Source organism: Podarcis gaigeae, assembly GCF_964106915.1.
Source record: "Podarcis gaigeae genome assembly, chromosome: 12".
Taxonomy (NCBI): Eukaryota; Metazoa; Chordata; class Lepidosauria; order Squamata; family Lacertidae; genus Podarcis; species Podarcis gaigeae.
In genome coordinates, this window is record NC_139688.1 from 58382670 (window position 1) to 58397320 (window position 14651).

Genomic DNA, 14651 nt, shown 5'->3' on the forward strand with positions numbered 1-14651 from the left:
TTTTCCATCCACTTGTTATAATCTAATGACTAACTAGGCTTTGCACCACAACTACTTTTATTCCACCCTAGTCTCCCATGCAAACATGGTGACAAATGCAAATAAACCCAAAGGATGCTGGACAAGCCAACATATTTAGTAAGAGCACTTAAAGCTCTCCTACCTCAGGGAGGGGGCAGCAGGGGGGAGTAACAGACTTCCATTCTGAAGTCTGTCTCCACCCATTGCATTCCTGGTGATTTTTCAATTGCAAACTCCAAGGCCCAGTTATTTCATTAATTCAGCACCCAAGTAGCGAGGCTTTTCTCTCACATCTTTCAGTCTCCTTTTAGAAAATTATCCCATGACGGAGGATTTATTCAGTCAAAGACCTCGGACTCTGAGAGGCAACAAAAGAATCAGGAGACTTTCTGGTCCACCTGCCTGGCGAATGATGAGGCAGGGAAAAGCCTCCCCTAGAGAAACCAATCAAACCATTGTGTGGCGCAGTCAGACCTTTTCAACTGTCAAGCCAGGAGAGCAGGAAAAGAGATGAAAGAACTCAGGATGAAGCTACCATTTACAGAACCATGTGGGAATGGTCTCCAAAGATTTAATAATTGGGATGGAACTCAACTTTCTGCAACTAAAGAGAGAACGCATGTGCATGAGAGGGAAAGAGGGAGAGGGAAAGGGGGGGACAGGGGGGCTCACGTGGGCTGAGAGACAAACTTTTGTGCAATATTTCCTGCAAGGAGAAAAAAAAACAAAGGGAGAAATCTTAGAAGAGCCACAACACTTTTGCAGATTTAAAATTGCACTGTTGCTCTGAAATACAAATATTGCTGGTGTTGATGAATTAGATTTCCAACAACTTTCCCACTTCATACAACCCCTCACAATGCGCGCCCAATTTTTTAAAGCTCCCTCATTTTAAAACATTTTAAGTCCAGGCCGACATTTATCCTTTCACAAGATTGTGTACTGAGGTTATCCTTATGCAAATTAGGGAAGGTTTCCAAAACTTAACAAATATGAATTAAAACCTTGATGATCACAACTGCACAGTTCCAAATGCACTGGCAATGAGACAACAAATAAATAAGCTTTCCTCCCACGAAAAGGAAGTGTATTAGTAAAGAAGTCTCATTATTCCTCTGACACATTTTGGCAAACGTCTTAAGCATCGCTATACACTAAAGCCCCACTAAGAACAGCACAAGGACTTCCTTTAGGGTAAACTTTTTTTGGATTTGGGTGAAAGTATTATTCTACCCCATATGGGTGACTACAGACCTATATAATTTGGGCACAGGAACATACCAGGTCAGACTATCAGGCAGTAATCTTTTCCCATTACCTTTATTACACTGAAAGTGCCAGCGTAATACACAGCGTCCACCACAGACATCCCTGACCCCTCCCCGGAGTGGTGGGTCTGCTAAGAAGGGCAGCACTCACCACTGTCCTGTATGTCCAGCCTGCTCTCTCTCTCTCCGGCTGGGCTCAGGGAAAACGGTGTGCTTACAGCAGAAGCTGGCTGTGTGCAGTAGTCCTGATAGGTTGGAAATCTCCCTCCCACCATAACTCCCTCCTTGAAGCAGTTTTGCAAAACTTTAAAACAAAACAAAAAACAGATCCTCTTTTGTTTTTAAAGGTGACAAAATATACTCAATTTATTAAAGGTAAAGGACCCCTGACAGTTGTCCAGTCACGAACGACTCTGGGGTTGTGATGCTCGTCTCACTCTATAGGCCGAGGGAACTGGCGTTTGTCCACAGACAGCTTCCGGGTCATGTGGCCAGCATGACTAAGCCGCTTCTGGCGAATCAGAGCAGCGCACAGAAACGCCGTTTACTATCCCGCCGGAGTGGTACCTATTTATCTACTTGCACTCTGACGTGCTTTCGAACTGCTAGGTTGGCAGGAGCAGGGACTGAGCAACGGGAGCTCATCCCGTCATGGGGATTCGAACCGCCGACCTTCTGATTGGCAAGTCCTAGGCTCAGTGGTTTAACCCACAGCGCCACCCAGGTCCCTATTACAAATATAGGCCATCATAAAATATCCATATGTAAAATGGTAAAATTTATACAAATAAACAGCCATGTAAAAAATGTAATAATGAGGATTTTCATTGGATTTTCTTCCTGCTAAATAGCGTCATTCGCCACTCTAAGAGATACAGTGGTACCTCAAGTTACAAACACCTTAGTTTACAAACACTTCAGGTTACAAACTCCACTAACCTGGAAGAATTACCTCGGGTAATGGGAGCTCACCTTGTCGCGGGGATTCGAACCGCCAACCTTCCAATCGGCTAAGCCCTAGGCTCAGTGGTTTAGACCACAGCGCCAGCCGTGTCCCTGTCAATTTATTAAGCATGTAATCAAATCTTTCTTTCTGTAACAAATTTAAATGCACAAAGCTCGCCTGGGAAGAAGGGTAAGACAATCTAGTGAATCAATCTTCCATTTGTGCTAGCCAGTACACAGTTTGGGTAAGCCAAGCTCAAGCTGTGGGAGAAAAGGCCACAGCAAATCCAAATTTGCATGTATGTTTGCACTCAGCACCTACTGGCAATGCTGCCTCAAAGTGGGTGAGGGCCTTATACAGAGACATAAACGAGGAACCCGTGAATTGTCTTGCTCAGCCATGTTCCACAACTGTGATCTGTTCTTCCAACTTTCCTGACCACATAGATATTCTGGTCCTCATGTGCTGTACCCCAGTAGTCCCCTAACATTTCCTGACAACAGAGAATAGGACCACTGACTCTGCTGTCCTATGACTTGGAAGGGCTCCCATGTAATCTGCCTAGCATAATAATTGAACTAGCCCCCTACTGCCTCCTCTGTTCTGAAGACATGCACACATATCTACTGTGCACAAATTTCGCAACCCCTTTGAGGACAGTAGTGCTGCGGAGAATTACACAGAAGTTGTTACAGTGGTACCTCGGATTAATAACTTAATTCGTTCTGGAGGTCTGTTCTTAACCTGAAAGTGTTCTTAACCTGCGACACCACTTTAGCTAATGGGGCCTCCCGCTGCCACCACACGATTTCTGTTCTCATCCTGAAGTTAAGTTCTTAACCCGAGGTACTATTTCTGGGTTAGCAGAGTCTGTAACCTGAAGTGTCTGTAACCTGAAGCGTCTGTAACCCGAGGTACCACTGTACTTGATTAAGAAAAAAATACATTCTGAGACTGTGCTACTTAAAACCTAGACATGGTTCACACTAGCTAGAGATCCTGAATGCACCAGAACCAATGAGTGTGTAGACAAGGGACTCAGACTTGGATCTGGAAGACTTGGGTTAAAATTCTATTTCTGCCAGATTCACTGTGTAGCTTTGAGCAAATAACAGACTTGATTTCTCATTTGTAATGTAGGATATTGCATTTGCAGGGCTGCAGAGATCAAAACACAATGGTCCTAAATCCAACACAGAGACAAGAGAACTCCAGCAATGGATTTCAATGGGTTGTGGGCAATATAGTTTGCAGAGCTTGATTTATATCCTTCAGGATTATACAAAGGGAAGGAACAATTCTGCAAAGCACCCTGAACAAAAATACATAGAAAACTTCTTTTGCTAGAATGCAGCCAATAAAAGTTGTGTGCCAATTACACTGCCATTAAACACTTTAACAAGTATTGACCAATTAAGTTGTTGAACAAGACTACACAGTTACAGAGTGAAATGCTATCATAACACAGGCCCACAAAAGGTTCAAAGTGCTTATTCTTGCGAACCATCTCTGAGAGGAAAGAACGCTTAACGCTACAAGAACAACAACCCACTCCACTGACAAATACATTATTGCCATAATGCTTCCTATAGCAAGACTGAAGTAAAGCTTTGCTATCTTGGTGGTGCAGTGCTAAAACATCATTAAGAAATTCTCACTTCTGGGATGGCTTCACCTGGATCGGTGTTAAATGGAAGCCAATCCCTTGACACAGCATTACTAAGTCATTGAAACTTCAGCTGGTGACAGTGACCTTGCAGCAGAAAATCCCAAAAATTGTACACTTTGAACAGCGTGAGCTCAAAGTCCTGTAGTTCTGAGACTTGGGTTATGGTTGTCATGAAGAACAAAACTGTAAAGAACAGCTACAGGTTTGCCAGGAACCCCTAATATTCTCCCCTCAATGTCTACACAGCAACATTCTCCAAGTGGTCTGCTCTGAGTCACTGAGGTAACCCTACTGCTAGCATATGATGGCCCCAAAGGATTCTTTTAATACCTGCTGAATTATTGGTATTTCGTATCCTGGAACTATTCCCATATGCCAGAGTGGTGCTAGTTAGTATGTGCTGTTCAAGGCCAACAAGTAGGAAGGTGGTCATTCAGAAATAACTTGCCAAGCAGATGAGGAGCTGGAGCTTCCGTGGTTGTTCAGTGTCTCTTTGGAAAGCAGAGGGAGCAGAAAATGCCTTGCTCCAGGTACAAGTAAAAAAGGGCTTTCAACCACAATGGCATCTGTGCATGGAAGTGTATATTACTTTATGTTATTTACTGAAGGACAGAGTCTGAATTTTGCACAGCTATTTACCTATCTATCTATTTATAACTCACACTAGATTTAAGCACAGAGCACCAAGCCTCTACTTGGTTTCCTCCAAAACCATTTTCATTTCGCAGAATAAAGAAACCAGACAGCATTGGGTTGCTATAATTGAACAAGTGCTGCATAGCAGGGAAGTCCAAAGGATGAACTGTTTCCACAAAATCTAGCCATTATCTTTTAAATGTCAAGCCAAAATACTACACACGGTTTGAATAATGCAGAATCATTTTATTTAAATCAAGATTACATACTTATTTTACCTTTTTTACCTGTACACTAAGGCCCAAACAATTAACTACAATGGACACACAGTTGCACAGAAGAACAAACCCTACCTATAGTCTCCTCTGCCACATCACTAAGAACTTACAGAAACTTCTATGGGTCCTCTCGTCACAATGTTCCTTTCTGCCTCCTTTCTGCCACGTCAGGGACAAAGCTAGGCTGCAGCAGACACGGCTGACATGCCATCAAATAGACAGGAGGCCATTGCCTTTTTCAACAGCAGCCCTGTGCAGATCTGGTTCTGGTCCAAAGCCAACTCACTTTTTGAAATTCAATATGCTGTAGTAATGCTGGTGAAGAGGTAAGCGATTGCGTATGTCTTATCACTACACACTGAACATAAATGTGTGGTGTAGGCATATAACTAGAAAAACGCACAAACCACTTCACCTAGTTGCCACTCCTTTCCAAAAGAGAAAGAATCAATTGCTTGTGCGTTCATACTGACAACATCCACAAAGCTGAATGTCTGGGCTGGCCCATACTGAACTGCAGGATTCTGTAGCTGGACCCATTGACATCACAGGCAAATATCTGATAACTAACAACCTCCTTTGAACTCTAGCTTCTCACCAGGACATCAAATATTTTACTTCAACTAGGAGTCAGGTTGTCCAACCCAAAAACAAAGGGGGCAATGTGATAATACCTTCCCTCTTGTGTTCTTGACAGCAGGAATTCATTCATTCACACACACACACACACACACACACACACACACAGAAAGAGAGAGAGAATACTATTTCTATGAAGCAAAGTTCCACCCAATATGTCTTTCTTTAAAAATCCTCAAAATGGCTCCTCTGCTAAAAAGACTAAAATAGACAACTGATATTCTTGCCCCTTTTCATCTATTCTGCCTGGTTTCCTGTTACTTCATCATAAAGACAGCAATTTCTGTTTTCTATCACATTAAAGTGTGTTCTCAATAACTATCTGATTCTGATAAAGGTAGTCAAAGGCCACAACCTACATATGTTTTTAATTAGTCTTCTTTCTTTCTTTTTTCTTCCTTTAAGACAGAATAATAGGTTAATAAGGAATATCAGATTACACTAGAGACAGGTTCCTGGGTCAAAAACTAGACAAAACATACCCAACTGAATCTGTCTGTCAAACAACTGAAGAGCTTCTCTGCTAATACTTGCAGAATTTCCAACAGTTTAAATGGGGGGGGGCAACAGTTTAAATGGGAGAGTAGTGTGATATGCCACATGCCCCCCCCCCGTCCATGTATTTACGTTGTCTCACCATCTCAAGTAAGAGAAGAGATTTAAAGAGAGCAGAAGCCCCACTAACACAGGAGGATCACAATGCCAATGGAGACCTGCAAAACCCCAAATGCAAGTAATCTGTTATGTCCAGATCATAAAATTATTTAATGGAGTCAATCTTACTTATTTTTAAATATGTTTTTATTAATTACACCGCTAAATATAAAATAATTTTTTTAAAAAAGAAAGAAAACCCCAGTAATTGGCTCCGATTCCTGTTCTGCATCTTACACACTTCAGGCCGTGTGGCATACATCCTGCTGATTTCATAAACATGTGAAGCAGTCAAAAGAAATCACTGAACCTTTGGCCAAACTTTGCACCGGTGACTACAGAAACAGTAACATAATCATATAAACAACATTGCTATGCTCATACATAAAACAGCAACGTGTATTAAAATGTGGCCATAACGATAGGCTGCACCCAGCTGAGTGACCTGCCCGGCCATTCCTTCCCAGCTGGCCACGCCCTGCCTTCGTTTTCCTCGGCCCCTCGGCCCTCTCTCACCTGTTTGCTGCTTTCTTCTATCTGCACCTGCTGCTTTTAACCTGGTCAGCCTTACTCAGCTGTAGACCAAATCCATGCCCATCTCATCAATAAACCTGTAAAGTACAGCTGCCTTCGCCCCTTAGTAAAAGGAGTGTAGGTTGTTGTGCATGCAAATAGGTCTGAGACCTCAAGCTATTCAATCTCAAAAGAAGTGACCTGCTTCCTCTGACCTAAAGCTACAGGACTTCTACTTGTAATTTATTCCATGGAAATCTCCCTCAATTTCATGGTTTGGTCACTCCCTGTACTTGGGCAACTTTTCATCTGATCATTGTGCAAATTAAAAATAGCAAAAACAAAAAAACCAAGCAAATAATAGCAATAGCAACAAGCTACAAAAAGTTCATTCAGATTTCAATACAAATGCAGCTTTAATGCTTTGCATTTAATTGCCAATAGAGGCAATTAAAAAAATATTGTAAGCATGCTTTTATTTTTCTGCAAAAAGAGCAACGAATTCGTGTATGCCTGTTTTCAAACTTCTAACCAAGGCCAGTATTCACCCTTTTATAGAAGTTTCAGCCTAGAGCAGATTTTAATGGCAAAGTAACTGAAATTAAGATTTTATAATGGAAATGCTGGCAGCTCATGAACACTTACAGTGCTATTTTAACTCAAGAGCTTAGCTTGTGGTTAGCCAAGCCCAATGCCAATAACGGCATAAGATTTGACATTCCTAGGTTTTCAGGAAACTGGAACTCCAGGGTATTGGTGGGTTTATCTGTATGAGAAATCCACATATTCATAATACAAATCACTTGGAAGATTCTTGTGTGCCTGAACCCTACTTATACAGGCCGGGATGTGTGTGTGTGCATGTGCTCTCAGACATTTTGGAGAGTTTTGTCCTTCTGCATCCCCAAATTCTGTCTTCCTGAGATTTTAAAGAGCTTTGAGAGAATGGTACAGAAGCTAATTCTCCAGCCTCTGTGCTATTTGATTTTCACTGGGGATTGTTTTTATTATTTACTGCTGCCTTTTTGTTGCATTTCTTAACAGTGATATAATGAATTTGTTGTTATGATTTTCATCCATTATCTTAACTGCCTTGCATACTTACTTCTGAGTGGAGAGGGAGGCGATACAAATATTGAAATAAAATAAAGAAATTGCCTTGCTGGGTTGATCAATACACTTGATACAGGACATATTCCGTCTCCAACAAGGGACAGCCAGACACCTCTGGAAGCCCACAAGAATGGGATGAAGATTACCTTCCCTCACTTGTCCTCAGCACTTGGTAATCAGAGATATAGTGCCTCTGAACATGAAGATTCCATTAAACTCCAATGACAAACATCCATTGGTAGACGTATCCCCCTTGAATCATGCTTACATCTTTTTAACACCATCTCAGCTAGCAGCTATCGCATCCCTTCAAATAGTTCTAAACTTCTTTTTAAAAAACTAAAAGAGAGAAGGTTACTGCATGATCAGAGGTTCTGCATAAACCCCAAGAATATTTCAGCTTGTTTCACCATACAGGCCTCTTAGAAAGTGGTAGAGCACCTAAAAAATGGCAGTATACTGACATATGTCACTCAAGTAATATGTTACCCTGCAAAATCTGCAAATGTGTGTGCTGTCCTAAAAAAGAAAGACACTGTTTTCAAATCTGGACAGGTTTATGAGGTGATGCAGGTTCTGCTGAAAGATGCATGCAGGGACTTATTTGGCAAACATGCCAGTAGTCATTCAGAACAACCTCGCCTTGTTTCTTTGCTTTATTTAATCTATCAAAAGAGAAATCAGAAGCATTTTGTGTGACTAGGCCTTCCAGTAAATAGCTACAATTTGTTTGTTTTAATAATAAAAAGAGCCCTATATGTTTGCACAGGGCATATTTTATCAGCTGGCATAGATCTACACCAATACTGTAGAGGAGAAATTCAAATTAAACTGCAAGACAGACATTTCATTTATGTAAAATAAGTCACTCTTAGTCTGCCAACATTAGCTGCAGTAATTAAAGAACTGTGAAAATATGAAAGGAAATATTAATTTCCAGTCTTTGGAAATGCATAAAATACTGGTATCATTCTCTCCCCCTGCCCCTCAGCCCAGCATAGTTTTCCTTGATGGGAATCATGATTCAGGGCCCCTCCCAAATAGGCTAGGGAGGGAGACTGTTTATGGAACAGTTGTTCCATGCACAAAATCCCCATGGGTTCGCATTTTGTCCTACTCAGGCTCCCAAGGACCCAATCCCATATGGGACCAATCCTATTCCTCGAGGAAAGCAAAGGAATCCAGCACGGAAAGACAGTGGACCCACAGATTCACCAGCAACATAGGCATTTTAATGCTGGTATGAATCCATGTCACAGTGCCGCATGTGGTATTAAGTCACCTGGAGCACATGCTTAAGACTCATTCGCCCTGGCATGAGATCAACAGTATTTTGATATCAGGACTTTCCAAACTTAGCGCATTTTTAATTGCCTAAATCAAAGCCACAATAAAGGTGCCGTTTCCAATATCTGAACCAACAAGGTGCCAGGCAGCTTCCAAATATAATAAACAAAAGCTGTTCTCATAGATAGAAAAGATGGTATTTAATATTTTCTCTTTGGAATATAGTAACGCACCAAAAAGTAATAAAATGGTGACCTTACGTAAAAAACAAGTAAAAAAACTAGTGCCTAGTGGTCAACTAAATAAAGATTTAGCTGGTTAATCCACAGATTGAACTGATTAACCATGTTCTGCTGTACATCAGAGATGGGAAGATGGTAGATTAGGAACTATCAGTATATCCCAGGGTGATTTGTAGTAGATCTACAAAGTTTTCTGACTCCCAATAGTCATAACAATAGGAAGGAAAATTGAAAGGGAGGGAATTATCTGCCATGCCAAATAATCTACCTCTCAGGCAAATTGTTCCTCAAGCGTAAAATAAAAGTATTTGTTGGTTGCCTTTCACCAGAACTTTGTGCAGCTTTGCTGGATAGCTCTGTGTTATTAGCAAGTCAGATGCAGATTTGTATTTCTATATTCAGGCTCGTGGGGGATAAGTGAAGCTACCCTCTGAGCCGCCATTCTGTACTAGGCTCCATCCCCAGCTACTGTTTTGCAGTTGGCTTCTGTTAGTGGTCCTCAGTGTTCCAGCAAATAAATAGATAGATAGATAGATGATAAATAGATAGATAGATAGACAGATAGACTAGATAGATAGACAGACAGATAGATAGATAGATAGATAGATGATAGATAGATAGATAGATAGATAGATAGATAGATAGATGATAGATGATATAGATAGATAGATAGATAGATAGATGATAGATAGATAGATAGATAGATAGATAGATAGATAGATAGATGATAGATAGATATAGATGATAGATAGATGATAGATAGATAGATAGATAGATAGATAGATAGATAGATGATAGATAGATAGATAGATGATGATGATAGATAGATAGATGATAGTTAGATAGATAGATAGACGATAGACGATAGATAGATAGATAGATAGATAGATAGATAGATAGATAGATAGATGATAGATAGATAGATAGATGATAGATAGATAGATGATAGATAGATGATAGATAGATTATAGATAGATAGATCATCCTGTTTCCCACAGTGGTCCACCAGATACCTGAGGGACACCTAGAAGGAGGACATGAAGGAAACAGTTCTTCCTGATACTCTTCCCCAGAAACCGGTGTCCTGAGGCTCTAAGCCTGGAGGAAGGATACAGGCATCAGAACTAGAGGCCACTGATAGCTACCAACTTGCAAAGGCACAGAGGAACAGACTATTGCCATAGTTTGCGTTAATTCCATAGTTTAACTGCACACTGTATAAAGAAGTACTTCCTTTAAGTCCTATCACCTGAATAACTTCAGCATTTGGTTAACATTGGGGTGAGCCCCAAAACTTAAACATACAGTTTGGCATTGCTGCAGGAAAAAATGTCTCAAACACTTTTATACTAATAATGTTTTACTTGTATAAATCATTTTTCCTCTGAGAGTCTAGGGCTACTATATATGCATTAATAAATTCAAATTCACACCTCACCGAAGGTAATTAATATCCTTGTTAAATGCATTCCTGATTACACAGGTGTCCGACACAACTATGGCACAGCGCACCCACCAAGACCTTTACTTATGCCTTCAGGCATGCGGCTGTGTAGCTGCTGTGGCCAATAGGTACCAGACTATATTCCTAAGGTAAAATCATACCCAGCAGCCCTAAATCTTAGTTCATGTTAATCAAAATAACTATACTGGCCAAGATCCAAAGACCTGCTTAAACTCGCACAAAATGGCTTGGCTCACTGTAATATTTTAAGGCTGCAAGCCTACACATACATTCCTGAGACTTACTTCTGAGTAGACATGCTTAGCATTTCTCTGTTAGTGCAGTTGAAGGTCTCGGTCCAGAAACAATTCTTCTGTTCTGCACTCTGGCAGCCAGCTATCTCCTTTTACTAAGGGCTCTTTCACACGTTTTAGAAAGGACCGGCCGTGAGAGATTTGCCATGTCTTGTGTCTTGCGTCCAAAGGAGGATTCCTCTGTGCAAACACATGGGGCCCACATGGCTGGGATCTGGGAGGGCTGGTCTGGAGAAAGGTCTGACAGCTAACAGGATCTCCAACATGATAAACGCCAGCTGTCTCTGTATGTGGGCGCATTCCTAAGAAATATTCATTACAAGAAATGGATGAGGTAAAATCATCCTGTGGTGACTTTACCTTAACGAAAAGCGCCATGTGAACTTTCCCTCATTCAAGTTCCTATCAGACATATCTGTTTATTTCTGTCTGTACAAACCCAGTGCTCCCTCCTTGTTTATTAACTTGACGCTGCAGGCTACTGTATCCTGGAGTTAGCATACTGCATGTGCATTTGGCAAAGTTTTAAAGTATGGTTGTGAATTTTTTTTCAATTTTATTTTTGAAATCGTTTTGTAAACCACATTGAGGTTTCTTACAATCAAGCAGTATATAAATTTCATTGAATAAGTAAATAAATAGTGGCTTTGACTCCCCAATTCAAAATGCATCCCAGCCACTGGTGACTCAGGTAATAAACCATCGCTCTCTCAGTTCCAAACACCCCCCTGCCATTCCTACCTGCAATATCTAACTGGCTTATCTTACAAAAATTGTAAGGATTACTGATATAATGTATATAAACACTTTGAACACTCAGAATGCTCCGTGCCAATACTAATAACTATTAGGAATGTATGCATGATACACCACCAAGGTTAGAAGTAACATGCTCAAGGTATATGAGTACAACTGGCTTTTCATTCCTAAATGCTTGGAGGCATGATCAAGCAAAGTAGCCCAGAAGAGCTCCTGCATAGGTCACTGTGGAAGCAGAAAGCCCCCTTTAGTTTATTTAGAGCCACTTCTGGTTGTTTGGAGCATGCATACGGCCAGAACATGAATGTGATTTATGTAGGTAAATAAAACTGAATCAAGCATACTTGATTCAAGTAGAAGAAAAATACAACACTGAACACGTTTCTTGAGAGCTTGCATATTTTCATTCTGCAACTGATGAACTAGGCCAGGCTTCCTCAACCTCGGCCCTCCAGATGTTTTGAGACTACAATTCTGATCATCCCTGACCACTGGTCCTGCTGGCTAGGGATCATGGGAGTTGTAGGCCAAAAACATCTGGAGGGCTGAGGTTGAGGAAGACTGAACTAGGCCCACAAAGGTATGCCACACTAACTATTATTCTCTAAAGTGCCACCGGACTCCTGTTACTTACGTTGTAAGCAGCACACATGGTATAACTGTCATTTGCTCCACTGCTCTGTGAGCAAGCCATGAAAGGAACAGGGGCCATCTGGCCATCCATTGGTGCTACCAACACGGTGTTCTGCACATCTGTAGGGCTTCAAAACATACAGCTTCTAATATACAGGAATGGAGTTTCAATGTGCACGATGGGTCAGTGCATCTGACTGTTAATCAGAAGGTTGGTGGTTCAAGACCCCCCAGGGACAACTATCGGCAAGATTCCTGCACTGGAAGGGGTTGGACTAAATGACCCTGACCAAGGGTGTGTTTCTATGATCTGTGCTCATCACTGCCGGTCCACAGGACTGTCAAGGATCAATACAAAGGGTATGAGTTTCAGGTCCACCTGACTGTTCTAGAGACACATCTAACCACCAGGATGAGAAGCATCCTGTGTGTCATCTTACCAATTTCACACAGTGTGGCTGCAGTACTGCCTATCCACTGCATCAGCCACATATTTTTCAAGAAATCTTCCACAAGTTTTATTATTTGCATAAACCTTTCATTCAGTTGATACACAGTATAAATGACAGACAGTGATAGTACAAAACAAATCAAAAAACTGGTTCATTATCAGTCTCAAGTAAGCATTACAATATTGCACCATTCAGCAAGTAAGAAGAAGAATACATATTATTGTGGCATATTACAGGTGAGTGGAGGCACCCAACTTATCCTGTATGGTTTTAAATGATATTCAGAGATCTGATAGGTACCCTCAAGAAAATCATAGGACACTAGATCAGAGAGTGAGCTGCTACGTTTACTTCTAAAACTACACCTCCGACAGAAGTCATATTCTTTCTTCCTTCCTTTCTTCTTACTATTTTGTGAAGCAAAGGTGGTTCAGTCGCTACAACAGAGGTTTTGAACAATGACCTTAGTCTTTTTCAATTTAATCGGGAAGTGGGGGGGGGGAGGGAAAGCTTCGTCAGTGTGCATGTCAAATTACCAAGCGTGCAAAGGCACTCTGGAGGGAACCAAGTAAATTTCTGCAAACTATATATTTACATTTCTTTAAAAGAGCATGTTTTCTTTATAAGTTAACTGTTTCACAGTGAATGGTTAAAGAAATCCATGAGGAGATTTTGAAGAGAGGATGTTTACAATGAGAGTTGAAAGAAAGAAAGAAAGAAAGAAAGAAAGAAAGAAAGAAAGCTGTTAATTTTTGACAAGGTCACTTTTGTCTCTCTTGCACTAACCAGTTACAGTGGTACCTCGGGTTAAGTGCTTAATTCGTTCCGGAGGTCCGTTCTTAACCTGAAACTGTTCTTAACCTGAAGCACCACTTTACCTAATGGGGCCTCCTGCTGCTGCCGCGCCGCCGGAGCGCGATTTCTGTTCTTATCCTGAAGCAACGTTCTTAACTCGAGGTAATATTTCTGGGTTAGCAGAGTCTGTAACCTGAAGCGTATGTAACCCGAGGTACCACTGTATCTAATTAGGGTAAACAATTTCCAATGTAAACCACAAGGCATTTGCATACTTTCCAAGCTAATCACAATTCTTTTCCAAAAAGCCACAACAGGAACTTCCATAATAAATAACATCACTATTTACAGTTCAAATTAGATAATTTGGAGAAAAATACAAGGTTTGGTACCAGAAAAGGGGTCTCTTTCTGTCTCTATGTGTGTGTGTGTGTGTGTATATGCGCGCACACATGTTCCCATTCCCATCTCCTCTGCCTGCTAGCTCGCTTTAGCCTTATCTCCGAATGAATGCTGAATCCAGGTGCAAAAGCTCAATTCACAAGGAATGCAGCACACATTAAATTGCTGCAGGTTTGGCTGCTATTAAATCCCTGCTGTTACTCACCATTGGATGTTGTGCTGGAGGCAACGGCTTTCTCACTGACATCTGTTCGAGTGGAGCATTTCACTATAGGATTCTCAACTTTTTTCTTCTCACCCGTGGTAGAGCTATGGGACTGGGCTTCCATGATGACTTCTCATTACTTCAGCTCTCTTCACACTAATACCTGAATAAAACAATAAAACCATAAAACTTCAAAACAGGAGCAGAAGGGGGTGAAGAGCCCAAACAAAAACTCAGCCACATTTCTCACCCAGAGGATGCTGTATATCGACACTAGTAAGCTACAGAACTTATCACAAAGCTCAACAAATCAACTTTAATTTATCACTTTTGTACCTCATTCTTCCTCCAAGAAGCTAACAACCTTGGGAGGTAGTTGGG

At 41.1% G+C, this 14651-nt stretch overlaps 1 protein-coding gene across 5 annotated transcripts in view; it reads right to left on the bottom strand.

The window, feature by feature from the left end:
* Window positions 1-14651, bottom strand: part of GLI3 (GLI family zinc finger 3) — a 239278-nt gene that overhangs the window by 199462 nt on the left and 25165 nt on the right. For all 5 annotated transcript variants that reach the window (XM_083706243.1, XM_083706246.1, XM_083706245.1 and 2 more), the window contains exon 2: window positions 14271-14433. In XM_083706243.1, coding sequence (XP_083562369.1) covers window positions 14271-14394 — 124 coding nt within the window. In that variant the 5' untranslated portion in view covers window positions 14395-14433. The remainder of the gene's footprint in view (window positions 1-14270; window positions 14434-14651) is intronic.